A 27607-nucleotide genomic window follows, 5' to 3' on the forward strand; every position below is an offset into this window, starting at 1 on the left:
TAAATTATTTAACAGCTGAAATAAATGCATTTTCCCAATATAGCTTTTTAAGGTTGCGTGATGAATTTTAAAAAGAATAAAAAAGAAAAGGGATACACCTATGAAGGAGACTGTGACCACTGACTCAAGATCCAGTTTTCAGGTAACAACATCTTTAAGCATTCACCAAAAGTTGTTAATGTATATTTCAAAGAGCCACTGTGGGATAGCTCATGAATAAGCGATGTCGGCGCAGGTGCTGTGGACAGACATTATGTTTTAGTGCCCCAATCTTCCTCCTGTTTGCTCTCATCCTCTACTAAAAATAAAGCTGAGTCAGTGGCTGGATAAAATCAATAAGTGCACTGGTACAATCCAGTACAGCCACCTGTGTGAAAATGTCTTTCTTGTCATGATTATAATGTTCTGTTCTTGTTTGCGTTGCGTCAGAGAGACGCTGATCCAATTATGTTAATGTTCAAGGTCCCGGTGTGGCAGTGGATCGTTACAGAGTCGAGTCAACAGTTTACTGGTGCAGAGTCAACAAAATCTGGACATTTTAAGCTTCACAAAGACGGTGTTCATTACACAACATGTTTCATATATTGTCTTTTCAAACACAGGTGTTATAAATAACATTAACAGGTGCATTCCACGGTTTACCTTACATTTAAAGGCTGTGAATTTAAAGTTGTGTGATGTGCTCTGTTCATTAACTGATTAAAAAGGTTGGTTTTAATGTGGCCAACAACTTAATGAGAAAAGAAAAAGGTCTATGAACAGTGGAGAAACCACAAATGATGAGTCATGCTTGTATTATGCCTTTCCTACGCTTCTGGACGCTGTGTGCAAACAAATGATTCACTAGTCGGTTGGGCAAGACAACAGATTACATACCGCTTTCTATTTTAGGCAGCCAGACGAGCTTCATTTCTTACCTCGGTAGGATGATCTTTTCGCTGGGAAGCAGTGAAGCGAAGTCGTTGAAGGTGCTGAACTTGACGGAGGGTGGGTGACGGAAAGGCTTGGCCCCGAAGTTAAACTCACACTGCTGGTACGACATGAAGCTGGCTGCCGCGAAGAAACCAGACCTGAAGCAGAGGGGGGTTAGTTTAGTAAGAGACAAGAATAAAGTAGAAGGTAAGAGTGACAGAGCACTAAACCCAAAGAGAAACTGACAGATATTCAGATGACTTCTGTGGGAACTTACGTGGCTGATGAGAAGACCTGTTTCTCTGGGGGCAGCTGATGTCCATTCAAATAAAAGATCATCTGTTTCTTGCTGAGGTCCAACAAGAAGCCGATAGCATCTCCTAAACAGGACACACATGCAAATACACGCTCAATAAAGCCTTGTCGTGTTGTTTTTATTATTACCCTTCCATGTGGAAAGTAACCAAGCCAGAGCCTGTGTGTTGGTGGTGACCGTACAGTGTGGGTGGTAAAATTATAATACTCTCCAGAGACACCAGAAATAATAAAGTAATTTCCAAACAAATCAGCCTGACATTCAAAACATGTTGCACCCTCTTTTCTACTTCTCAAACGGGTGGTTTTAAAATGATTTGCATGGGGCATGGTTAAAATTGTACGTGCGTACCTTCCTTCCAGCAGGGATGAGAGTGAGGTTTACTGCGAGCGTTGTACCAGATGAGCTGCCTGCAGCCATCGTACGCACACGAGTATTCATCATCTCCGATCCCATAACCCTCCTAAAACAGAAAAGGTTTCATTATGCGACCGATACACAATCACATCACAAAGCCGAATCAGAATCTGAACATTTCATTGGTCCCCACGGGGGAAATTAAGTAACGCTGAGGATTATTACATGGTTCAGGAACTTGCTGTCCTTGGTGGCCCATCCGATTTGCATCACTCCAGATGTAATGACCGTCACCTCGTAGTACCAAACGCCTGAATCCACACAGAATGTACAACGCACGCTCTCAAAGGACGAGGCATCACATCGTGCCTGAAGATGGAAGTAAAAAGACGAAAGACATAACATTTTTAATTTACTTCATGATGTATGATTACTGTAGTTTATAAGTCTACACGCACACAGACATACCTCAAGTCCAGAGGGGGAGATCTTGAGGTACTCGCTGACATCGTTGCTGTTGAGCATGGCGTTGATATTGGTGAGGTTGACCTTCTCGTAAGTGAACTGACGACCATCCTTTAAGACTGGACAGAGGACATCAGGAGAAACATTATCACTGCTTCCATCAGATTCTCAGGCACACAAATATATGAGGCAAGTCTTTTTTTTTTTAAATTGTCTGGGCCTACTCACACAGGTTGTCAAGGCTCCACTGTGAACAAAACCCGACCTGCCTCTTCAGGTAGTCGGGATGCTCGGCCCACGACTCCAGGACAGCGAGCCGATTGCTGATAGAGGATTCGGATACCGTCAGTTTGTTCTCACCTGAGGGCCAGAAGAATAAACTAAGTTAAAAAGCACAATGTTGACAACTACTGTTAGTAACACAGAAGCACTCGAAGCATGTCAACCAAGCAGTAGCAGCTTCAGTGTTTTGCGTCTGCACAAAACACTGAAGCTCCATTCACCTCCATTTTGATAGAACAATGCACATAAAATGGAAGAAAACAAATAAAAATAGGCTTCAAGTTGTGTGCAAAGACAACAGGGTGCGTATGGAGAGCTGGACTGACTCAATTAAGCATCAGAAATTGAATTATTTCTGTTCCATTGCCAGATCTGAGACTAAAAATAAACACATCATCTCCTGTGTAGGCACGTGTAACACTTTCACATATTCAGTGACAAGTTTTGTAAATGAGACCTAGTGTTAACATGCTTCAGGATTCAACAGTCATCTTATTGGTTACGACACAAACCAGCTTAGAGGAAGTAAAAGAAAGATAAAGGTAAACAGCGTCTCAGCTCTCTGCTTTGGTAAAGTCACTTTACGGTCTTTTTCACTGGTCTAATACGAATTTTGATCAAGCTTTAAGATGCAGTGAGTGAACGTACTGGTCTGGGAGAACTTCTCCAGGGCGATGAGAGCAAACAGCATGACAGTAGGGTGAGCCTCGGAGCTCTGGAGGAAGAGTGACAGAAAAGAGAGAAAATAAATGTACAAGAACACAAGCGGTTTTGTATAATTATGGTTTATGTTATTAACTCACAGAGGGAAAGTTTTGCAACCTTCAGAAACTCAACAACTAGACAAGTCATGTGCATCTGAGTCACTTTGTACAGCTCCCAGACAGTCGGGTCTGTGGTGCACGTCTAACTCCCCTTATCTCCCCACATTTCTTGTCTGCATGTCCAGTGTCACTGATGGTAATTACCACCATGACACTAAGCTACTACACTGCTTATTTTCTTAATTTTATAGTCAAATCATGTTGGATATGTTTTGTTGTGTCAGTTTGAAACACTGCAATTGCACAGCTTTGCAAAAACACAATAAATTAGAGCAGATCAGAAGACAGAGAATTTAATAACTATCTAATAACTGGTGAGACCAATCTGAGGAGTGCATTCCACCTAATTTTAATTATGCCACTGGTTTTGTAGGACATCATCTCGCCAGAAATTCAGAAGGCATTTCACCACAGAGGCAGCATCTGATCCCCCGCCTTACCCATCACCAACAGAAGGCTGTCACCTCACCAGTTACGTAACCATGATGCATTTTAATATGCAGCAGTCTGATGTATGCGATGTATCACAGAATTAAGTAGCAGGTGTCAGTGTTTGCTCACCAGGCTCTCTAGAAGGTACTCAAGGGTTCCAGGACTCAACAAACCAATGCTGGCTGGACCTACAAAATAAAAAATGTTAAGAGGATGTAAAGACAAAGTACATTATAAACGTTTGTGTTACAGAAGAAGAAGAGTTCTTCTGTAACTGCTTCCGTATTATAAGTATATTCTTGGACGGAGCTAAGCAAGTTTAATCTGACGAGGGTCAGAAATTTTGTGAATTGTTTAACACAAGAGACTCTATGTTCTTATAATTAGTTGATTGCAACCAGCTTGACTTTATAGCGAGCAAATAACGTATCTATGGGAGGAGTCAAACTATTGACACAAGCATTAAAAACCAAATCAACTGTGCAAACGTGGACTGTACCAGCCAGTTTCTCTGCTAGGCATCCCAGGACAGCTGTGGTGTTTCTGTGTTTAGCAGGGTTGAGAGCATCTTGTCGCGCAACAGCTGAACTTAGACTCAACATGTCGGAGAGTTTCTGGAGAGCATCCTGGAGAGAGAGGACGTGAAACTGTTACTGCAGTGAAGGTTGTGGACACGCACGGTTTTAAAGAGGGATGAATAGCTGGGACATTTCAAAATCCATGCATGACTCTGACAGAAAATGCAGTACAAAAAGTGATAAAATCAAGTGCACCTGCAATCAGGAGTATTAACAGTACAGTGTATTTGTTTTATCTGCTGTGAGTACATGTGTTTGCACTTGCAAATGTTTAGTTTTTATCTTTAAACACATGTTTTTCTGGCTCCAGCACATTTTTGCTGAATGCTGGGCACAGTTCATTCTGTTCAGAGTGTCGCGGTATGTTCTCTGTCCTCGTGTTCCTTTGGTCAGGGAAGCAGGGGGTCCTAACCAGATTTTATTTGTTCAAAGCAGAAGAGGTGAAACGGGGAGAGAAGGAGAGAAAGCAGAGGCCAACTGAAAACAGTACAGGAGAATGCTCAAGTGAATGAAGTATGATTTTCCAAATCTAAACTGCTGCTTTTGCTATTTTCCATCCCTGCAAGTGCACATTCTGAATTGTGTTGAAGTGGCTTAAAAAAAATTGCGCAAGAGGAGACTCAGCAGCCACTTAAATGTGAATTTATAGCTCTGAAGCACAAACATTACAAAGTACGGATAAAGAAGAAGGTTTTCTGATTTGAGCAAAACAGAAGGACCAGGGCAGATTAGACCTATTATATTCTTGCTCAAGGGACGGACTAGTACCTTGGTGGGGAGAGGACACTCATCCAGTAGAAGGGTGATCACTGCAGGGCCAAGTGGATCGTCCAGTGGAATCACTCGTATCAGAGACTGAACGACCTCCAGCCAGCCATCGTCTAAAAGAAAACAGAGGAATCAGGAATCAACTGGCTAAATTCATGTTACCTGCCACACTGCTGTCCTAATAATAAATACAGTTTTATACTTGAGTGGATTACGAAAATGGAACTTCCCTATATGTGTTTTCTCCTAAATAACACTGTCTTACACTGCATTCAGAAGAACAAGCTACAATTAATTTTCAATATGAAGCGGCAAACAGATGCCTGATGGTAGGTGGCGCACTAGATACCAAAGCTGATCTGGCTTCAACTTTTTTCGAGACTCCGCTGACGAGGTGTTGCGTCAATGAATCATTACGCGTTTGTTTCACTAGTTTACTTTGAAACAGATGAAGTTGTTAGTAACATCAACAAGTGCTTACGGCAACGCGTCAAGGGAAACTCGCCAAACGTGTAGCTGTCCACATTTGGCCATTTTCTAACTTTTTCTGCTTGTAGTGTGAAGTAATAAATAGGTTTTATACTCGAGTGCATTTTCTCTTATGTAATAGTTGGAGGTGATTTTTTTTTTTTTGAGAAACCCAGCCCAGGACTTCTTGGCACAGTTTTTGCTACACTATGATACAATACTTGTATATCATACTTAAGTTTTCTTTAAAAGCATTGAACATTTAAAAACGTTTCTCCTGAGGTTTTTGTGTGTTTATTATGATCTTAATGCAAAAGCAAAAAAAAAAAAAACTGCCATCGTTGTTGAAACCAGATAACTCACAGATAACTGAGCTTTGCTGACTACCTTGTCAGATTATGAGTATCAGATGAAGAATAAATACCAAAACATGCATTTCCTGTCCATTAGGCGTCTCGGTAAGAAAGCCTCTCTGGCGCTATCACTTCTGGAAGCCAAGTGGCTTATGAATAATGTATCGTTGTAGCACATGTCAAACAGAAAGTGACTGGCTGGCTGTCTGGCTTGCTGCTTGGCTGCCTTCAGGGTTCAGTATGTGCAAGCAAATACCCAGCTTGGCCGCCGTCGAGCCACACAACACCGTCCGCGCCTTGTGAGCCTCACGCCATATGTGCACAACGCAGGGCCAAAATACACAAACTCAAAGGCTACCGACATACGCACGTCCACACAAACACTCCCCCGTGCACATCAATCGCATTATGCGGGAGGATGCACACAAAAGACATAAAGCTGAATAAGAATCAGACCTGTCAGTTACTGTTAAACTAAGAATACAGAAACACTGACATTTCTTCCACGTGCTGCACAGACTCGCACAGAAGTGTACTTAAACCATTAGTTAGAAAAAAAAATTATAATCACAAGACGAGGGTGCAACAAACAACACATGATGCCTATGGTGTAAGTCGTGACTATGTCCCTTCCCCAAGTGATGTAATGCCTCCCCCCAGGGTGGGCCAAGACTGCAGAAATGCTAACACTACTACAGCAGGACTGTAAGCAGCAGACAGGTGGTGTTGCACAGACACCCTCCTCCTCTGTTCAGTGAAGGCTTCCAGATTGTCATCCGGCAACAAGACAAAGCTCAAGAGAAACTAATCATGAGCATATCAGCTGTATCTTGATGACTTGGATAAGTCTTAGCCACGTTAACGCAACTCAAAATGGGATTGGATGAGCCGCAACAAGCTCAGTGCCGTCCCGTCACCTAACTCTGCCTCGTCTCTGGCAAACCCGGCATAAGTTATAGATAGCCGCAGTAACGTTAGCAAGGCAATTTGGAGAAGAAAGAGATCTCACTCAGCAGAACTGCTTCCCTTAAACTAGGCTGCACCATGAATGCCGCCACGCCGCCCATCACCGCCTGCCTCATTTGCATACTGACACCAGAGAGCAGGGGTGAACGCAAGGACGCATCGAAGTGAAAAATAGGGTGGGGAAGACTTAAGAGCATGACTGGTGTCAGTGGGGGTGTCAATGTTAAAATGTCTGCTGCTTATAATGCCTCTGTAATATCACTTCCTCAGCAGTTCTCAATAACAGCTCACAAGTTCCCGCAAGGGTATTGCACTCGGGAGAGACTAGTTTAAATTCCTGGAACTCCTCACCGGTCCGCACAATTAATGAATCCCCTCGATAAACATTTATTTTAAAACTACAGTTGGCTTCTTTTGGAGCGTCAAGAAACGCGTATGCCACCTCTTCATATTCCATATTCTGCCAAATGTTACAGCCTCTGATGCTCCAGTTTTAACCACATATAACAAACACACATCACATTGCTTTGGGCATTGGATTTTTTAAGGGCGTCTTGCCAAAAGTGTTGTTTTATTTGTTGATGCATGCTGTGGTTGGTGTGTGAAAATGTGTTCTCGAATATTTTCTTACCTGTCTCTGCCATCTCATGCAAAGTGATCATGGAGTAAGGGGGCTCTTGGTCACTGAAAAACAAAGCATATATGATGATGATGATGATGATGATGAGTGTTTTTCAATATTACAAAGCCGCGCGCATTTATTTCTGTGCATGTTTCACACTAATGGTCGTGTTTTAAGACCCCGTGATCTCTGCATCTGGAGTAAAACAAACAAATTATTCACAGCTTTGTGGGTTTCTGCGATTACAGTAATGGACATGGACAGTCATGTTACTGCATGGAGAGGTTACGTTGTCATGGATTTGCTTCAGTGGGTGTTGCTGCTGATAACGCTGCTGTTGCCGTTGCTTGTCACGGCCCGTCCGCAGATCAACACCGCTTTCTTTCTGACGGCCGTGAAATCAGACAGCTCAGTGCTCAGATTTCCAAACAAAACCAAAGTAATACTGTAACTGAATTTTTCTCATAAAATTCAGTGTACACATTGTGAGAAAGGTATATATAAAAAAAAAAAAGGACTGTTAAAGCTAAACTGTATGCTAATAAAGTTGTTTTCCTGCTGTATTGTGCAACCACGGTTAGATTCTAATATTTGTCTCTCAAAGGTGAAACAGTGTCAATAACACATGAAAATCTAATGTTTCTAAAAAAAAGTGGGAGTGCAGAGTAGAAGTATTACATTCATTTTATTCTTTTTTTCCTGTATGGCAGATTCTCTCTCTTAATTCACATTGGAGCTCATGAATTAATATGTTATTTTTATTTAGAAGTTCTTTTCACACAGAAATGAAAGCAAGAAGAATGGACTGAAGAATGGGATAAATTAAAGGATTATCTTATCTTATGGTTATTCATTAACAAGGCTGTGTCGTTTTTTTCAAGCCTCTTGTTGCTTTAATAAAGAATGTGTCATACTAAAAAGGTAGATTACAGTTGGCCCGTGTGGTAAAGCTTTGTTGGAATAAATGTCAAGATTTCAGTTACAGAACAAACGTCTCGATCAGACAGATTATGCTGAAAAAGAGGAAATCTTCTATGAAAGGAACTGCAGGGCTCGACGAAAGTTGCCCTCTTTCTTTGAACTACGAAGTAGGATGTATAAACATAGAAAATGGACTTTAAATGTCAGCGATGAAAAGGCTCTAACAGTTTAGAAAGGGACACAGGCTAAAACTGGACTGCACAAAGGGCCGGTTACGTGGATACCGTAGATGCTACACAGGGATGTGACAAAGGCCCTGGTGGGCATAAATGAATCATTGCTGAAGATGATATAATAGAGCTGCTCGGAAAACTCAATTTTCTGACTGTCCACCATCAAAAGAAACACATAAATTTTCCGGCAATGAAGACGCGGAAGCTTTTTAAATAGAATACAACTAAAACTTCAGGCGTACGACTAGGCTGCTGCCGTCACAACAACAACGAGACTAAAAAAACCTGACGAACATGACTGACTACACTAATTCACATGGATCAGCGCTCATGGGGCAGTTTATTAGCTACACTAAGGAAAATGAATAGCTTCTAATATAACAAATCTAAATCTTAGCATCACAAAAGTTATGGTATTCAGCAGCTGTTTAAAGTAACCGAGACAGCTGTTGTTTAATCGTTTTCATTTAGGAGGCTGTGGTTTGTAGCACTGCTGAACTGTATTGTGTTGTACTGATATATGTTTATATTATTTTGAAAACCTCATATTAGTCAGTGGGCTAGACTAAATAACAGAGCCACTGTTTCAACATAAACTGACAGTCATGAAGGCAGATTAAGTGAAAGTTTATTAGATTAGATTACATTCTGTTTCACTAGCATACCTAATGTTTTGTCAGGGAAGTGTATTTTTATGTTTCATGTTTACATTTGAGTTAGCTGGAAAACACCTAGTCACTCTCTCCCTGTTTTGTTCTCAATGCCGGCCAAACTCAACAAACTTGGAACCTGCAGGTAACTGACTAAGTAAACATATCTGTAACTTGGAGCAGCAGCTGCATGTTACAACACTAGCCTTCATTTATGGTGATGAATCCTGGCTTCCTGGAAGAATTCCCCAGTTACACTTCATAAAACCACAACAAACCATTCAGCTACACTACGAAGGCTGTAAGGCTGCTACGTAGGAAGTGTGAAAATACTGCGCCTCGGTGTTGATCTACAGTAAAAGTATCAAAGACTGACGAGGTGATAAAATAAGATAATGAGAGAGGTGCCACACAGTGAAGTTTGATAGCATTTGCATTATTAACCAGGCAAGTGGGTGTAATTTCCCCGAAGCGCAGCATGGAGTGACACCGAAAGAACTTGCAACAAACAGTACTATTAAATCTGCAAGTCATTAAAGTAAAAATTGTGCAAACCTCTCTGACTCTAGCTTCCATTTTGACCCTTGAATTATTAATAATACTGCTAGACTTACTTGTCAACTAGTGTCCTGATGACAGCCAATGTGTCCAGCACCAGGCCATCCACGTTCTGCTTCTTCCGTCGGGGCTCGTGAGGCCCTCGCCCCCGGCGTGGCGGCCTGACTGGGTCCCTTGGCCGACTGCTTCGAGCCTCTCCGGGATCAACACTGACGCCTGCACCGTGATCCACCCGCCTAGGTTGTCCTCGAGCCGCCCTCGTCGACCCATGATGATGATCCTCCAAGTCACTATCCTCTCGGCACACACAGCTGTTACCCATGGTTCCAGTGCCGGAGACGACTCTCGCAAGGGTCTCCCAGAATGGAAGAAGGGAGTTTGAGGAGGAGAGGAAGAGCAGAACCTGGGCAAGGCTCCTGCAGGCACAGAAAGTGATCCAGGCGGCTACTATCATATCATTTGGAGACTTTGGTTTTGGGAGACTCTTGTCCCTGTGGGCTGGGTGGGGTCAGAGTAACTTATCATGCTGTTGCCAAGCAGAGTTTGTTTGGGGGTGTAATATAGGAAGGTTTAAAACGACCGGAAGAGGTTGTTAGGTTTTGCAGTGTGAAAAGCTCTGAACATCATATGACGCCCAAGGCTCAGGTCCAGATCTCATCCAGGACTTCCACAGCTGTGAAAGCAACACAAACAGAACAGAAAATGTGAAACGATTACTCCCGAGACTCTGAGAGCTGTAAACGACACCAGGCCTTACTGTGTCAGTAGTAAATCTTTAAACTTGCTAACGTCATACCCAGTCAGATAACTGTAAACCGATTTCGAAAATAAAACTGACGAAAACTAAAAAGATAATGACCATTAGCCATTTAGCTGTCCATCTCTCAGAAACTGCAGCTTTTAACCGTTTCAATTTAAAGTTGAACGGTTTAAGCGACCAGTCGCTGTATCAATATGAAATTCTTCATAAAACAAATAAACAATAATAACACGTTTCATTACTGTTGACAAACAAGAAGCTTTCAGTTAGCTGGCTAGCAAGCTAGCCTCCCACTAAACAAGCACTGTAACGTAATAAATTACAAATGAAAACCAAGTTTGACAAACTTGCACGTCTCCTTCTGCTATCAAGTTACAGTGGCTCAATAGTGATGTAAAGACATACTTACGTTACTACAACTCGAAAAACGACAGCACTCAAAAGCAGACCGGAGTAGTTAAAAAGCAGAGCGCTAACTAGCTAGCTAGCTGCGCTGTGTGGTAGCTAGCTTGTTAGCTGCTAGCCGAGACAGCCGGACACTCCTGTGATTCTTCTGTCAGACCACACAACTTAGCCAACGTGAGTAGCAACGAACTAAGCGTGGTACTTAACCCCCGGTGAAATAAAGGGGCACATTAAACGACGCGTCTATATCCGGCAACACACCTTTGATGTAGACAGCACATTCTCGGCTAACACCGCGCATACATTTCTAACGACGCTATAACACCGCTAGCTGCTTGCTAAGTTCCGTAGCGTTGGCAGCTAAACGGTTGGTCATCATCAGCTGTGGATGCGGAGGCGCGGCCGAAGGAGGAGGGAGGAGGAGGAGGAGGAGGTTTTCTGTTGAATCCAACGTCAACAACACACGGAGAGACCGCAGTTTCCTCAATAAACAAACATCGATTTCTCCTGTTCTTTCATTATAGCTGATTTATTGTATTCGCTTTCGTTATAGCTGATTTATTCTGTAGCCTACTGAGTCTGCTAACAAACCACAGGTGTTTTATTTTCACACTTCACTGAATAACCCATAAGGAAGTGAATTGTTTGAATTTATTTCACGAGAAGGCAAAAACAAATGCATTGTGGTCATAAAGTTTAATAAACTTCATTTGACTCCACTGCAAACACATCAATTGTAAATATTAGCAAAAATAAAGTGAAAGCAGAAAAGCAACTAAATGCCAAGAGGCCAAACTTTTCCACAGAGGTCAAAAGATTAAATAAATACACATGTTTTTCCATTTAAAATTTAAAATTCCACTTATAAAAGAAGATTCACTTTCATATCTAAATATGCATTGGTCAAAAAGAAGGAATAAAACTCAGAATCGGTTTAAAGGTGACCAAATGGGACACATTTATTGACGCTAGTATAGTACTAACTAAAAGTCTTCTTGATCAGAGAAAAATAAAACAGAGAGGAACTGAAGCTGGGCTACATGACGACCTGCAGCAGTGTCCAGATTCATAATCCAGGCGATATTAAAGTCAGTCCTCCTTTGTGCAATCCATCACATATTGTTTGACATGTCTCTGACACTTTCTCAATAATCAGAGCAAACCCACAAAACAAACTATGAGAACATCCAGATTGTGCATTGTCACAGGACCAGAGATCTTTTACTGGGTCAAGTATGCATTTAGATGGTTAGACTGTGTGCCTGTTTCGGTCCAGGGATGTATTAAAGGAGTTGTCACGATACATCCCGCTAATTCTCAGGGTTTCTGAGAATTTCTGTGATTTAGGGTGGAACGTGCACGGTGCGGTTTCCAAGGTCGGAGGAAGACGGCCGTAGTCGCTGGACGTCGTCCTGAAGAGGATGTTCTGGGACCTCGTCGCTGACACCCCACCTTTGACTGCTGGAGTCACCATGCAGGAGAACACTGGGTTTCCAGGGTTGACACATGATGGTGTGTTTTGTGCCTGCTGCTCTTGGGAGGAAGACATAATTGCAGATGCTGTAAAAAGAATAAGATATCTTAATTTACAGACTCAAAATCAGAACAAGATATCCCAACTTTAAAGTCAATGGCAAAATGGAAGGCAGCTTGTCTGGTTGATAATGCAAATGCCAAATTAAAGCATTTACACAGACATTATTGTGCACAGCTGTCTTTAGATACAGTTCCCCATGGAATCTAAAAGTAGACTTTATTAAAGTTTGTATTTCTACCTCGGTTATTTATTGGGTTTTAAAAATATACATAGCTTTGTACCTCAGCGTCACAGATCTCGGCAGATAAAACCTGAATGTAAGTGGTTAAGTCAGTTAAATCAAGCAAATAATGTGAGCGTTAGATCTCCGAATTTATCGTTTCATTGACTAAAAATATACGAATGAGTTTCTGTAGTTACCTTCCAGTTGCAAGAAACCAACGAAACAAACCTCGCTGTCTTTATCGGCCTGTGTTAAGAAAAACGAGAACGGAGACGCGTCTGGTTACCACGGAAACCATGAAACATTAACATCGGTGGGATGGAAACAGTTGTTTGACAAAATAATCTCGCACAACCGTTTTCCACGACACATCATTTATTTTATCTGGAGATTAACTTCGCTCTGTTGACGCAGAGTTAATATTTTTGCTTAAAAAAAAAATGGTGGAATGTGTTTAAACAGCACTGGCTGTTTCAGAAAGCGGTATTTTCCTCCCGCACGCGAAGGCATCATTGCCTACCTCATCACCGAGCGTCACCTGTTACGTACAATTGTCGCGTCCGCTCTTGTCAAACGGCTAACAGGGAAAAACATCTCTTCTCAAACTGCTCTCAAACGTTGGCAGCGTTTGCTATTAGTACTCTGTTGTTTCTTTTTAAGAGGCTAGGCGATCTATTTGTTAAGCTAGCAGTGGTTTTTGGCTAGTTGGTAACGCGTTCTGCTGCGACTAGCTACAGATCTGAGCAGCTTGGCTCGGATTCCCTGCTCAGAGGATGGACAGTGAAATTCAGCGAGATGGGAGAGTCCTGGATCTCACAGATGATGCCTGGAGGGAAGACAGACTGCCGTATGAGGATGTCACCATCCCTCTGGTACATGTTATGATTAGTTTTAGCATTAGCATCGGCTAACCTCTAATGGATTGTGTTAAAGTGCTGGAATTTCAATGACATGTAGTGTTTACTGGCTATATGTGGAACCTCATTTGAAATGTTAATGTTGAAATAAATAAAATCAGAGCAGTAGACATAATGGGTATAAGTTTGGCATAACCGGTTTTAACACCACTGTATATTAGACCAATAACAACTTTAAGGATGTACATTAGAAAGCAAATTATGTGGCACTTGACATCTGGTGAATTCCAGTGGGTTTGAGCTGTATTCTCTGGAAATGTGAGGCTCATAATCTGTCAAAATACTATTGACCATAACATGTTGGATTTGCGACTCAAAATATATTTGAGGACTGTGACATGACATACTTTTCTAACCTCTACTGGACGTATGCATGTTACCTTTCACCTCCAAACTATTGAACACCGACACGTTACTTCTTAGATTTGTTTTCTGTATGCCTGTTAGTTGTGTCAGTGATAAACAATCATTAAATCTAAAGTCTTACTACAGCTGTGGCAACTCCTTTGTGGTGCAAAAAGAATAAAAATGCAGGATAAAAGATGAACATGTAAGCAGCACGAGACATTGTTCCACAGTCAATTGCAGAGTTTCAGCAGTTATTATCCCAATTAGCCGTGATATTAACCACGTGCTTTTACCTACACACCTAATTGGAAGAGGAGCTCATAATTCTGCTCCTCTTTTTACATGGCATCTCGTCGTCATCTGTTATCTTTCAGAGCGAGCTGCCCGAGGCTGAGCAGGACAACGGAGGATCCACGGAGTCTGTGAAAGAGCAAGAGATGAAGTGGACAGACCTCGCCCTGCAGAGCCTGCACGAAAACACACCGAGCACTGGCAGCTGAAAGACTAATCAAGAGCCGGACTGTGAACACGAAATACACAAACGCACTGGCGCTGAATTCAGACACATACAATCGTTTGGCTCCCCCCCCCCCCCATTTTATTGTGTCTTCAAAGATTTGTAGTGTATTCCAGCGAAGCACAAATGTATTTTGATATTTTGTAAAAAACATAAATGAGACTCTAAGTATCCTGTCTCTGTCGACATGTTGTGTGACTTACTTAAAACATCCTCTTATTTCAAACTTGGACTGTCAGTGAAAGATAAATCACGTCATAAATCATGAAAACTTTGTCCTCATTTTACAAAACAGTAAATCAGAAATCAGAGCATTATGTTGACAGTTGGGTGAATACAGGCCTGGTCTTAAAAATCCCCTAAACTTCCACATGTTAGATCAAAGTCACTGAAAAGTTTAACTATTTTTTCATAGCCACAAATTGCTCTCTAATCCTCAGCTGGTGATGGCTAGTCTCTAATATGACCACTATACACTTCATGCTGTTTGGAAAAATATGCAAGAAAACATCCCACGCTGTTGCTTATTTTGACAAGGTTGAGAGTTTCACCTTGCATTTATGTGGGATGTGCATGTGTAAAAGTGCAAGATTTATTCATTCTGAGTTTTCGTTTATTTCCAGAAAATGTTTAATAATCCCAACACCTTAAGTCGTAATGCCTAAATTATCCTACAAGTACTGATTAACTAATAAGGATTAGTTTGATGACTTAGCCACTAGATGTAAGAGTGCTATGTGATCATGTCAGATCAAGAAGTTAATTAGGAAAAGGAGCATTCATTCATTCATTCATTCATTCAATCATTCATCTTCTGTAACTGCTTGTCCTGTGAAGGGTCGCTTCATTGCGTTGTACTAATATTCATTGAAAACACGACAGCAAAAGTTAGAAAACAAGTTGCACGATTAACCTAAAAACCAGAAAGAGAGTCCCGAGTGTGGCTCCTTCATCACTGCGTCTGCTTCTCTGCGATGAGCTTCCTAACATGGTCGTGTGGCCCCTTCCCCTGCAGCGCCGAGGGGTGTCGGTAGGAGCCTCCTACACGATCCCAGAGTGTGAAGTATTGTCCGTAGTTGTAGTTGAAGTAAAGGTGATGGTCTACGTGGTGAGCGGCGCCGTTGATCAGAAATATCAGGAAGCTCGGGAGTCGGTAGTCTCCGTCGTGTATGGAAATGGTCCATATGTTGACGAAGACAAAGAGTGAGAGGTAGACCACCTGTAGTGTAAACATCCCAAATGTCAGTTTAAAGACTCGTGATAGTGTAAGTTTGTCCACCCACATTACATTTAAGTGTAGAGAGGCAAACTGATGCACTTATAATTTGAAATATGTATATATCCTAGACCTCAGGAATAACATCAAAATATTTGCTAGCGGGACACCACCTTGTGGAGGGGGAAGATGAAAGGGTAGACGTGGTAGGGTAAGCTCTGCAGAAAGCCGTCGAGTGGGTGGAAGGCATGGCTGGCAAATGGAGTAGGGATCTTGAATATGTGGTGCTGCTTATGTAAGTGCTGAGGGGGAGAAACACAGATGGTCTGAATCTCAGGAAGGTTTTAGTGAAAAATACACAAGGCAAACAGGGTAGCCAGAGATGTACAACAAATTATAGACAGAATCCAAAAAAAACAAAGCTGAAACAAAGACTTGTGGGGGGTTCTTGATGACATTTCATCCAAGTAGCTTCTTCAGTTCTAAATGTGTGGTGGGGAGTTGGGGTATTATTAGGATCATCTGTGGCTGGCGCACACCTGAAACTCACATGGTCTGAGATACTTACCTGTGATTGGAGGAATCTGAAGAAGCTGATTTGATTTAGTTTGTTTCAGCTTTGCATTTTGGACACAACATGACCCGGATGACTGAGAAGCTTTACAGACATACAGTATAAACTGATCAGCCACAACATTATGGCCACTGACAGGAGAAGTAAATAACATTGACCATCTTGTGACAATTCAGTGTCCTGCTGGGAAACTTTTGGACCTTTACTTATTCATACTTATATAGCACCCACCTAGACCAGACCAGGCACCCCCACCCCATAGCAATGACACTCCTTGATGGCAGCAGCCATCCCCAGCAGGATGCAGTCTGACACAGGCACACACACAAAAACGCTTTAGGAACAACTAAAAAAAAAACATGGAGAGCAGCACAAGGTGTTGACCCGACCTCCAAATTCACTAGATTCCAACCTGATCAAGTGTCTGTGAGATGATCCACAGAGGCCCCTCTCCTCCTCAAGGCCCCCACTAACAACATCCTGTTGCCAAACACCCTCAGAAGGCCCATTTCCATTCTCTGATGAGTCACAACTGTTTCGGAGGCACAAGGGAGCCCTACGCAATATTAGGAAGGTGGTCATAATGTTACGCCTGATCGACGTATATGAATCATTAACCTAAATCATTAGTGACCTGTTTAACAAACAGATATAGCTGAGTTGAAGATTCTTCAGTCCTGTTTGGGCACCTCTGAGCTTATTGCCACTTACAACGGGACACTTCTACACTCCAGCTCAGAAATGGCAAAACTCCTGCAACTCTTTAGCAAGGTCTGCACAAAATCTTCTTTACTTTCGAGTAAATCTTTCAAGCTCCCGCTGAGATTCAACAAAAGCCCATAATGACATTTAAAGTTGAGTTTTAGGTTCTGAACCAACATATTTTTAGATAACATACATGGAACTGTGATCATGCATGAGAACCAAACCGCTATCTGTTGGTCATAAAGCCCTAACAGTCTTTTTATCCATTGTCAAAACTCATAGGTACCTTGTAAATGCTCTTATGGTGCATTGAGCGGTGTATCCAGTAGATGCACATGTCAGTAAAGAACAAGAAACCAGCAATGCTCAGGAACACGCCGGACCAACCTGAAACAGAAACATGCTAATCATTAGGACTGCTTGTTTAAATGTTTGATATTAATTTTTACATTGAGGGAGTTGAAATGATTTGTTGTCTCACCCAGGGACAAATCACTGACGTTGTCGTAAAGTTTGCTGTGTCCTCTGACCTCCAAGAAGAAAAGCGCTACGGTGGGAAAGCTCATCCAGAAGATGGACACAGTTCCCAGGTGGATTTCTTTTCTTACTTGGTTCTGTTGTTGGATCAAAGACACAGAGTTAGGGATGTGAGAAGTTTTATCTGGAAAATGAGTAAAAACTGACAGGTTACCTCATCTCTTCATTCAACAAGGAGTCGACTACACGGACCGGCCTACCTTGACGAACTGCGGATGTGTCATGAGTTTGTGGTCAAACACGTGATAGAAGCTGAGAGCGCCGAAGCCCAGGTAAATCAGCAGCGCTCCCAGGTTGGTCACCACCCAGAGGCTGAGAATCTGACGCGGAGCCCAGTGCTCGGGCCACGACGCCGGGTAAACGTACGGAGTCAAGACGTAATAGTCAGCTGCGTTCAAGACGTGATCCATGACGACCTGTGAAGAAAGAAACATGCAAGGTAAGACTAATCCTGCTCTACCACAGGATGCATGAAAGAAAACAATCCGGTCATGGCTCATCTGGCTTAAATAGGTCCAAAAACACACACTGGATATCTCTGCAACTTAAAGACGCCAATGAAATAACCATTCTGCTTCTTAAAATCCCTTTACATCGTATCTATATGCTTCTTTAGTTCCCAATGTGAAGCATCATACCTGCACAGATGGCTGCTGTTCTAAATAAAGAAACTACACCTGTGGAATGAAATTTCCAAACACTCTCAACCTTCCATTAAAACAGCTTGTTAGAGTAAATACCTGGATCTTAGTTGCAGAGACGACACAGTACCACAGCACTACGTTCAAAGATAAAACCCAACTACTCCCAAAATCTGCTCCTAAACTAGACCCAATCAGACTGTTTGATCTGTGATTACCCCCGACACCTCTGTTGAAGCGTCGCCATGGTGCCAACTGGTGTGAAAACAGAGAACCTGAGAGTTGGTAGGGAACAATGTCCCAAATGCGGTTCTAGAAACATCTCAGCATAGTCTTTTTATAACCTTATGATGTCCCATTTTATTAATTCTGCACGCTTGGAGCCTCTCATGTAGGATCATGTGTTTTTTTCCTGGTATGAATGGAAAACAAACAGAAGCAGCAGCAGAAATATATCAATGATTTGGTGCACTTACTGCAACTGATTCAAGCCTTTCCAGCTCATTGTCAGATTCGCTGAAGCAAAATTATACAAGTGTACATCTAAATGGTCAGCTCAACAAAATCCAAAAGTGCAATTTAATCAACATTTACAACAGACAAAGCCGGGCTTGGTTGTTTCTGCTGAACTTGCCTGATTTAGAGTCACAGCAGCCAGACGTCAGATTTGAAGCGAAGCGTCCCGGAGAGGAGACGAGTCCTCATTACTCCACAGGCGGCATATCATTCGTGACAGGAAAAAAACACGTGGCCCAGTGTGGCCAAAGGCCCTGTGGCAGAGCAACACGCTGCTAATCTGAGTTGCCTGTGCATTCCCATGTCTTTTCCACAAATGGAAGTAATCTTTTTCCTCGAAAGTAACAGAGATTTAAAGGGGAGCAAGTGCCAAATGTTGAGGAGGTCCAGGGGAGACAGAGACGTGCCAGGCCCGGTGGAACAAGATGCCGTCGTGCTCAGCAAATAGCAAGGAGTTCGGTTACAGCGACAGACTTGGTCTTGCAACTTTGAGTGATATATTTCTTTTATGCTGTCAGAAAGTTGATTAGACTCTTAAGAATTAGATTTTGTTTTTTTTAGAAAGTCTTCATAGAAAAAGAGCTAAATAATGTCCAATCAGATGTCTTTATGGTCACTATTATTGAGTAAACACTCTGAAACTGTATTGTAGATACTGTAATATACACTTCCTACTTTAAACCATCAAAGATCAGGTATAGTTTAAAATAAAATCACTTGCAAGAGTCATATTTTGTAGTGGATGCACCCTTTTGCATGCAGGGCTGCAGGATCAGATTGCAGGTGAACTGTCTGCCCTTTACACACACCCACGCTACTGACATGCAACACACCAACAAACAAACAAACATGCACACTGTGACTGAGCAAGAAAATACAGAAGGGCGATGTTAAATCTTCTCAGAGTAAGACAGGAAACACCTGCAAAGACACTCTGAACATTTTCACGCAGCTTAGTCACATCTCTTTTCTGCTGTTAAATTTAGACATTGACTCTTCAGCTGTACAGGATCCCAAAAGTGGGCTCGTCCGGGATTTGAACCCGGGACCTCTCGCACCCTAAGCGAGAATCATACCCCTAGACCAACGAGCCACGCAAACTTCAGTCCACAGCTGGAATTCTGTCCTGGGATTGAACAGTTGGAGTTGATGATGTGGCTTCTTTGGGGCTCCACGTTTCATCTGGACCAACAGCACCCCCTGGTGGCGAGAATTAAAAGTTCATTGAGCTTCACGTTGTGTTTGAATCTGAACCCAAAACACGTTCTGTAGACCCGTAAAGTAAGTTTAAATTTAAGCTTGGTCAAATTTATTTATGTAAATACGTTTATGTGCATTTGTTTTATCAGGTTCTTTTCCTCGCTCACACTGGTTGTAGTGTCCTGTAGAACTCAGACGAAGGTCACTTTAACACACCTGGTCATAATCACTAGTTAAGTGAATAACACTGATTATGTAATTTGCCCTGGCAACTGGTAGTGGGGTGGGGTAAATTAGGCAGCAAGTGAAACACTGAGCGAAAGAAGCTTTGGACAAAACGTGACATGACTGTTATGTCAAAATGAGTATTATAATTTTTTTATTATTATTATTATTATTTTTACTTGTGATTCTCAAGAGTCTTTTTTAAGTGCAGCTGAGCTACTGTGACCAAGCAATTTCCCTTGTGGATCATTAAAGTCTGTCTAAGTCTAAGTCTAGTACACTGTATGCTCAGAGCTTTGTGATAAGCTGCAACTGACAATTCCCGTTATTTCCTTCTTTACTTTTATGCCCTTTGATCTCACAAGCGTTAAAAAGAGGTGGGCTCGTCCGGGATTTGAACCCGGGACCTCTCGCACCCAAAGCGAGAATCATACCCCTAGACCAACGAGCCACATTTCAGTGGTAAAACTTTAAGAGAGAAATTGCACACACAGTACAGTGTAATACAAATATTGTACTTATAAAACTGTTATTGCACATGATATATGACCCAAAGAAGTAATAAATGGGCTCGTCCGGGATTTGAACCCGGGACCTCTCGCACCCTAAGCGAGAATCATACCCCTAGACCAACGAGCCACAAACCCAGCTGTTCACATCTGGAATTCTGTCCTAAAATTGGACAGTTGAAGTTGGTGATGTGGCTACTTGGGGATCAACTTTTCATCTGAACAACAACAGCACCCCCTGGTGGCGAAAGTTAGTTTTGCTGCATCCTCCAGTCAAGGCCCCCACTCTCAGTGTGGCATAAATTAGTCACAAATAACCATGACGTGTACTGACACACAACAGTTCAGGTTTTCATTTCACAACATCTGTGGATGAAGTCCACCTGAAACTCACATGACCAGGGTCTGTTAGTGACCACATGTTAAGATTAATCTGGGTTTGCACGCTTAACAGTTCTCCAAAGACCCGTCAACGATCAGTGACTCTCAAGAAGTCTCTGAGACATCTCTTATCAGCCACCAACGACACAGTTTTAACCCACATTCACACCTCCAGTCTTCGTCTGGGATTTTAACCCAACACCTAATTAAATAGTGCATTGACTTTTTGTCAATCACCTGATCAATTCATTGCTTCCATTTAGTTTCCCCGTAACCATGTGTGAGGTCCAGGTAATCATCATGGTGTTAAAATAAAAGTGTATCTCCACTAGTAGGCTTAAACTTTTGGACCCCATTGTATATTTTACACATAAAGATAAATTAAATAAATCTTTGTCACAGTTTCTGATAACTTACTTCATTCAGGGCTTTTCAGGCACGAGAGCTTTTTCCTGTTTGCCAGAGACATGAGATCCTCGAGTTTGCTTAAAAGATTTTGTACATTTTTAACTTAGACATTAAGCAGACATTAATTCTTCAACTGTATGTAGTCGTGACCCCTAGAAGTGTTTTTAGGCATGACAGTATGTGTACTTTTGGATGTGATAACACGTCTCAATAACAACACAATGATAGGTGTAAAGTGTTAAGGTGAGTGTCTTGATTGCAGAAGGCGTATTGCTTTTCTGCTTCAAATGATAGTTTGCATCATACAGTTTGCCCTGTGTAACCTTTGACCCCACATGGGCGCCTACAATTTTTGGCTTTTGTTAAAAGGGTGGGCTCGTCCGGGATTTGAACCCGGGACCTCTCGCACCCAAAGCGAGAATCATACCCCTAGACCAACGAGCCACGTCTAAGTGGTGAAACTTTAAGAGAGAAACTGCACACACAGTACAGTCTAATACAATAAACTGTTATTGCACATGATATATGACCCAAAGAAGTAATAAATGGGCTCGTCCGGGATTTGAACCCGGGACCTCTCGCACCCTAAGCGAGAATCATACCCCTAGACCAACGAGCCACAAGCTCAGCTGTTCACATCTGGAATTCTGTCCTAAAATTGGACAGTTGAAGGTGGTGATGTGGCTCCTTGGGGCTCAACTTTTCATCTGAAACAACAGCACCCCCTGGTGGCGAAAATTAAAAGTTATTTTTGCTGCATCCTCCAGTCAAGGCCCTGCTCTCAGTGGGCCATAAGTTAGTTACAAATAACCAAGCTCCACGTTTTCATTTCAGAACATCTGTGGATGAAGTCCACCTGAAACTCCCATGACCAGGGTCTGTTAACGACCACATATTAAAATTAATCTGGGTTGTATCTTTGCACGCTTAACGGTTCTCCAACAACCCGTTGTCAGAGACATGAGATCCTCGCATTTGCTTAAAAGATTAAAAGAGTTTGCACATTTTTACCTTAGACATTAAGCCCACATTAATTATTCAACTGTATGCAGCTGTGACCCCTAGAAGTCACAAAAGGGCAAAATGCAACTGGTCATGTCTGGATTTTTGTCCTAGAAAGATCATGGGGGCAAAAATTAAGAAAAAAATTGCATACAAGGTATAGTGTAATTGTTTTTGTACGTACAAAATAATTATTGCACATGAAATATGAACCAAAGAAGTAATATATGGGCTCGTCCGGGATTTGAACCCGGGACCTCTCGCACCCTAAGCGAGAATCATACCCCTAGACCAACGAGCCACAATCTCAGCTGTTCACATCTGGAATTCTGTCCTGAAATTGGACAGTTGAAGTTGGTGATGTGGCTACTTGGGGTTCAACTTTTCATCTGAACGACAACAGCACCCCCTGGTGGTGAACATTAAAAATTATTTTTGCTGCATCCTCCAGTCAAGGCCCCTGCTCTCAGTGTGGCATAAATTAGTCACAATGATGTAACCATGATGTGTACTGACACACAGCAGTTCAGGTTTTCATTTCAGAACATCTGTGGATGAAGTCCACCTGAAACTCACATGACTAGGGTCTGTTAGCGACCACATGTTAAGATTAATCTGGGTTTGCACGCTTAACGGTTCTCCAACGACCCGTCAACGATCAGTGACTCTCAAGAAGTCTCTGAGACATCTCTTATCAGCCACCAACGACACAGTTTCAACCCACATTCACACCTTCAGTCTTCGTCTGGGATTTTAACCCGACACCTAATTAAATAGTGCATTGACTTTTTGTCAATCACCTGATCAATTCATTGCTTCCATTTAGTTTCCCCCTAACCATGTGTGAGGTCCAGGTAATCATCATGGTGTTAAAATAAAGGTGTATCTCCACTGGTAGGCTTAAACTTTTGGACCCCATTGTATATTTTACACATAAAGATAAATTAAATAAATCTTTGTCACAGTTTCTGATAACTTACTACATTCAGGGCTTTTCAGGCACGAGAGCTTTTTCCTGTTTGCCAGAGACATGAGATCCTCGAGTTTGCTTAAAAGATTTTGTACAGGTTGACATTATATAGAACCGGAGAGACGGGTGATGTGGCAGATTGAAAGCTTCAGCGTTCAGCGTTGACTAATTCGCGCCATCTAGTGGTCATTGTTGGCAACACACCAAAAACTGTACATGCACTAATATTTCTGGTGTCCCGCAGCTGCTTCAGGAATTTAAGTAGTATACACCTATAGTTAAATATTTTTGCCAGTATTACTACACTTCATCAGTAGTAATAAATACATAACATTTGTTTACCTTTGGGTCAAACAGATTCACCTCCTTTCCGGAAGACTCAGCTTTGTTTATAACGCACACATAAAATGCTGCTTGCTTGTATTATACAAATTAAATTATAAACATTTTATTAGCCAGGTTCAAACCAATCGATTTATTTATTTATTTTTTGGTGACATGGTTTGTTTTAAATATTAATAACATTAAGAATTTCATATTCATATTACATTTTAATTGCACTGATTTGTGCTGTTTTAACTGACTGCAAATGCAACTGAAAAAAAAGTCCTGTAAATCACCTATCACTACAAACGACTCATATTTATATTCAGTTTTGATTGCACTGCCAAGCTCTTACTTTATATGCACTAGTCTTTTGTTGTATTTGTAGTTTTTTGTATTGCAAATGTACAAACATTGCTATACGCTATTATTTGTCCTGTTCACCCCTACACACATATAACAGTCTTGTTCACACTATCTGTATACACCTTATTTGTTGTTCCTTTCAAAAAATAAAACATAAATAAACAATAATTTCTTACCCTATCATATAACTTATTGAAGTAAGACTCAACATCCTTATAAATGTCTGCAAACATGACCGAATGAACATAATTGTGTAAAACGAACAGTCTACATACCAATTTATGTTTGATTAGCATCCTACGAGTCACCAAGTGGGACAAACTTAATCCCAATTGCTCTTTACACTGCGCATGCGCAGGTTAACCTTGTGTAGCTAGTAAGGTAGCATTAGCGCCAGCAAAAGTTCTGCGCTTGAGATTTTACTCACAAGATGGCAACCGAGGCAAAACGACCAAAGGTGAAAATTTAATCGAACTAAAACTCAAAATTATACTTATGCGGCTGTTTGTTATTTATTATTTATTTATTTATTTGTTCGGGTTTGTTTAAGCTGTCCCCGTGTGTGAGTAAACTGTAGCAGTTGTTATTAGTAGAGCCCATCTTCTCTGTGGCAGCGTGCACCAGACTCCATTGAAATAATTAGCATTTTTAAGGTTACCGGAAAAAACATGTTGTCAAGCAAGGCGCCCGCTTTCTAACTGAGCAGTCGCTCCTGTTACTGTAAACACACGTGTCTGGTCATGTTATTGTGATTATATTCTTAAATTATCGATGTTTTTTGTCCGTGTGTGTCGCTGGCAGGTAGATGATGGCTCAAAGCTGAGCCCCCTGCAGAACTTCCTACAGTGGTGTGACAAAGTCGGACTGGTACTCAGCAGTAAGGTCTGTTGAAGGAATCCGTCTTATTAGCCTCCTGTTGCATAAATTATTTCTTCTTTTATTATGTGTTTATCGCTTATAAATGCGATATTAAAATCTAATTCTCTTATTTAATTTTCCCTGCAGGTGCGTGTCAGTAAAGACGGGACAGTGGCAGAGTATGGGATGCTGGCTAAGGAGGACATAGAAGAAGGCGAGGTTTTGTTCACCATCCCCAGATCAGCCCTACTCCACCATGGGACAACCAAAGTTTCTGCGTTGCTGGAAAAAGGTGACAGAATTGCAAAGATGCATTCAAACGATTAAAGCTGCATGCATCATATGTCGGTTTATAACGTCTCCTTTTTCTTCTTTTTTTTGTCCCTGCACAGAGGAGTCCTCTCTGGAGAGCTCCTCAGGCTGGGTCCCCCTGCTGCTGGCTCTGCTGTACGAGTACACATCGTCAGAGTCCCACTGGAAACCCTACCTCTCTCTGTGGACCGACTTTAAGACTCTGGATCATCCCATGTTCTGGTAAGACCATCCTGGAGATCTCCGGCGTGAATTTCAAGCATTCTTTACAGTAATTTGATTTGAATCTGTTTGTCCAGGTCTAAAGAGGAGAGAGACAGACTGCTGAAGGGAACGGGGATCCCCGAGGCAGTGGACACAGACTTGGCTAACATCCAAAGGGAGTACACAGACGTGGTCCTGCCTTTCATGATCAAACATCCAGACCACTGGAACTCAAACACACACACGCTGGAGCTCTACACAAAGCTGGTGGCCTTCGTCATGGCCTACAGGTTAGTGTGACCGAGACAGATACACCAGAGCGTGTCCTTTCCTTCAGCCCTGCCTCGTCATCATGTTTATCCTCCACTCTGTAGTTTCCAGGAGCCACAGGAAGAGGAGGACGAAGACGAGGAGGAAGAGGAGAAGGCCCCAAACCCACCGATGATGGTTCCCATGGCCGACATGCTGAACCACGTGTCCAATCACAACGCTAATCTGGAGTTCACACCGGTGAGGAGACGCATTGTTCAACCTTCAACCCGACTGAAATCATTCTGGTCAGGGATTCAAATTTAAGTTTTTACACGGACACTAAATTAAATGATCTGATAAGATGTACACCGATCAGCCATAACATTAAAACCACTGACAGGGGAAGTAAATAACATTGACCATCTTGTGACAATTCTGTGTTGTGCTGGGAAACTTTTTGACCGGACATTCATTCATGTGGATGTTACTTAGACATGTAGCACCCACCTGGACCAGACCAGGCACCCCCACCCCATAGCAATGACACTCCTTGATGGCAGCAGCCATCCCCAGCAGGGTGCTACTCAAAACTCAAAAAGCAACTCAAAAAACATGAAGAACAGGACAAGGTGTTGACCTGTCCTCCAGATTCAGTAGATCCCAAACTGATCAAGAATCTGTGGGATGGTCCACAGAGAGGCCCCCTCCCCTCAACCCATAGGACCCAAACAACTGATGTTTTCTTATTAATTGGAAACATCTGATCGAGGTTGTTACCTCAGATTTGGCTGCATAAATACAGAATACTACTACTTCAGAGCCAAGCTGTGAGTTGACGCATTAATGTCGGCAAATTCCAGTCGTTTCTCACGTTGGACTCTTGACATTCGTTCTCTTTCAGGAAAGTCTGAAGATGGTTTGCGTGCGGCCCATTCGTAAAGGCGAGGAGGTTTTTAACACCTACGGACACATGGCTAACTGGCAGCTGCTCCACATGTACGGCTTCGCAGAGCCGTATCCGAGCAACAGCAACGACACCGCCGACATCCCCATCAACAACCTCTACAAAGCCGCCACGCAAGGTGATGGATTCATGATGTTATTCTTTTTGACGACCAGCTTTGCAGGCAACTTTAATCCCCACTGATTAGGTCAAGAGTCTGATGGGCGGCTTATGCCTCTGAATAAATTTGATGCTGCAGCTACGGTGTCAGCCCAGACCCTACGTAGACCCGAATGACTTAAAGAACCTGCTCTTTAAGTCAACGACCCTCCCTCTATCCTCAGCTTTCCATCTCTTCTCCTCCCAGGTGTTCAGTCTGATTTGGACCGGCAGCTGATGGAGGAGCAGTGGGAGATGCTGTGTGAGATAATGCAGGATAGAACAGCTTTTGTCTTCAGCAAACACGGCTGCCTCACAGACACAGAGCTACACACTGCGCTAAAGGTGAGAGGGAGGGCACAAACAACAACGCTACATACTTCACACAACCAGAACAAACCTTTATCAGAGAGTATCACATGAGCACAACTCCTGCTTTGTGTCTCCAGGTGCTGTCCATGTCCAAAGAAGAGTTCTCTGAATTTAAAGACAACGAAGGATGGGAGGACGATGAGGAGGAGGACGAAGAGAAGATTTCCCAGGCTTTCTCCAACGAGGGTCTCCCCGAATTAAAGGCTTCTTGGAAAATATTGATTCACAGAGCCACCTCGCTGACTCTAAGGTCTTACGGAGACGACGAGGAGGAGGAGAAGGTTTTGGACAGCGACCGGGCGCTGATAGAGGACAAGGCAGCTCTTGCAGGACTGAGCCGCAGGCAGCAGAAGGCGCTGCATGTACGGTACGGACAGAAGAGCATCCTGCACCGAGTGATGGAGCTCACCAAGTCATGAGTTCAGCTCAGGGACCACCGAGAGGAGTTTTATAATGTCAATGTGCAACGTCTGTCATCAGTCAGTCAATAAAATGTTTTATTGAAAATGCGTTTGTGCTTA

The 27607-nt window shown here is 42.4% G+C and overlaps 4 protein-coding genes across 5 annotated transcripts in view; 2 read left to right on the forward strand and 2 right to left on the reverse strand.

The window, feature by feature from the left end:
- Positions 1 to 11210, reverse strand: part of rspry1 (ring finger and SPRY domain containing 1) — a 14998-nt gene extending 3788 nt beyond the window's left edge. The window contains exons 1-13 of the mRNA XM_084555131.1: positions 10875 to 11210; positions 9762 to 10378; positions 7353 to 7405; positions 4935 to 5047; positions 4088 to 4214; positions 3718 to 3776; positions 2981 to 3047; positions 2279 to 2410; positions 2054 to 2169; positions 1811 to 1954; positions 1580 to 1691; positions 1190 to 1292; positions 918 to 1070 (exon numbers count right to left, since the gene is read on the reverse strand). Of these exons, the coding sequence (XP_084411257.1) occupies positions 918 to 1070; positions 1190 to 1292; positions 1580 to 1691; positions 1811 to 1954; positions 2054 to 2169; positions 2279 to 2410; positions 2981 to 3047; positions 3718 to 3776; positions 4088 to 4214; positions 4935 to 5047; positions 7353 to 7405; positions 9762 to 10159 (1577 nt within the window). The 5' untranslated portion in view covers positions 10160 to 10378; positions 10875 to 11210. The remainder of the gene's footprint in view (positions 1 to 917; positions 1071 to 1189; positions 1293 to 1579; positions 1692 to 1810; positions 1955 to 2053; positions 2170 to 2278; positions 2411 to 2980; positions 3048 to 3717; positions 3777 to 4087; positions 4215 to 4934; positions 5048 to 7352; positions 7406 to 9761; positions 10379 to 10874) is intronic.
- A 1931-nt stretch (positions 11211 to 13141) lies between these two features.
- Positions 13142 to 15137, forward strand: anapc13 (anaphase promoting complex subunit 13). Its single transcript, XM_084554628.1, has 2 exons — positions 13142 to 13502; positions 14270 to 15137. The coding sequence occupies exons 1-2, from the start codon at positions 13404 to 13406 to the stop codon at positions 14393 to 14395; spliced, it is 225 nt and encodes a 74-aa protein (XP_084410754.1). The 5' UTR covers positions 13142 to 13403; the 3' UTR covers positions 14396 to 15137.
- A 227-nt stretch (positions 15138 to 15364) lies between these two features.
- LOC311495340 (lathosterol oxidase-like) lies at positions 15365 to 17854 on the reverse strand (the record flags this gene model as incomplete). The annotated part of the gene is made up of 5 exons (XM_084554752.1): positions 15365 to 15631; positions 15802 to 15930; positions 17194 to 17294; positions 17389 to 17521; positions 17645 to 17854. 5 exons carry the CDS (start codon positions 17852 to 17854, stop codon positions 15365 to 15367), a joined length of 840 nt encoding a protein of 279 aa, XP_084410878.1.
- A 2004-nt stretch (positions 17855 to 19858) lies between these two features.
- setd6 (SET domain containing 6, protein lysine methyltransferase) lies at positions 19859 to 27593 on the forward strand. 2 transcript variants are annotated; one of them, XM_084555209.1, is made up of 9 exons: positions 19859 to 19882; positions 24788 to 24868; positions 24992 to 25136; positions 25237 to 25378; positions 25456 to 25650; positions 25735 to 25870; positions 26514 to 26694; positions 26923 to 27059; positions 27164 to 27593. In XM_084555209.1, exons 3-9 carry the CDS (start codon positions 25031 to 25033, stop codon positions 27503 to 27505), a joined length of 1239 nt encoding a protein of 412 aa, XP_084411335.1. In that variant the 5' UTR covers positions 19859 to 19882; positions 24788 to 24868; positions 24992 to 25030; the 3' UTR covers positions 27506 to 27593. The 2 variants fall into 2 exon arrangements, with proteins under 2 accessions (XP_084411335.1, XP_084411334.1); XM_084555208.1 differs by lacking the exon at positions 19859 to 19882 and adding an exon at positions 24358 to 24443.
- The last annotated feature ends 14 nt before the right edge of the window (positions 27594 to 27607 follow it).

The sequence above is a fragment of the Chelon labrosus genome (assembly GCF_963514085.1).
Source record: "Chelon labrosus genome assembly, chromosome: 11".
NCBI lineage: Eukaryota > Metazoa > Chordata > Actinopteri > Mugiliformes > Mugilidae > Chelon > Chelon labrosus.

Bases quoted from the DNA above. Each gene is read 5' to 3' on its own strand.
- anapc13 (XM_084554628.1), top strand. From the start codon at position 13,404: ATGGACAGTGAAATTCAGCGAGATGGGAGAGTCCTGGATCTCACAGAT. The intron at 13,503-14,269 runs GTACATGTTATG...GTTATCTTTCAG, and splicing joins AGGATGTCACCATCCCTCTG to AGCGAGCTGCCCGAGGCTGA.
- setd6 (XM_084555208.1), top strand. From the start codon at position 24,417: ATGGCAACCGAGGCAAAACGACCAAAG. The intron at 25,871-26,513 runs GTGAGGAGACGC...GTTCTCTTTCAG, and splicing joins CTAATCTGGAGTTCACACCG to GAAAGTCTGAAGATGGTTTG. The intron at 27,060-27,163 runs GTGAGAGGGAGG...TTGTGTCTCCAG, and splicing joins AGCTACACACTGCGCTAAAG to GTGCTGTCCATGTCCAAAGA.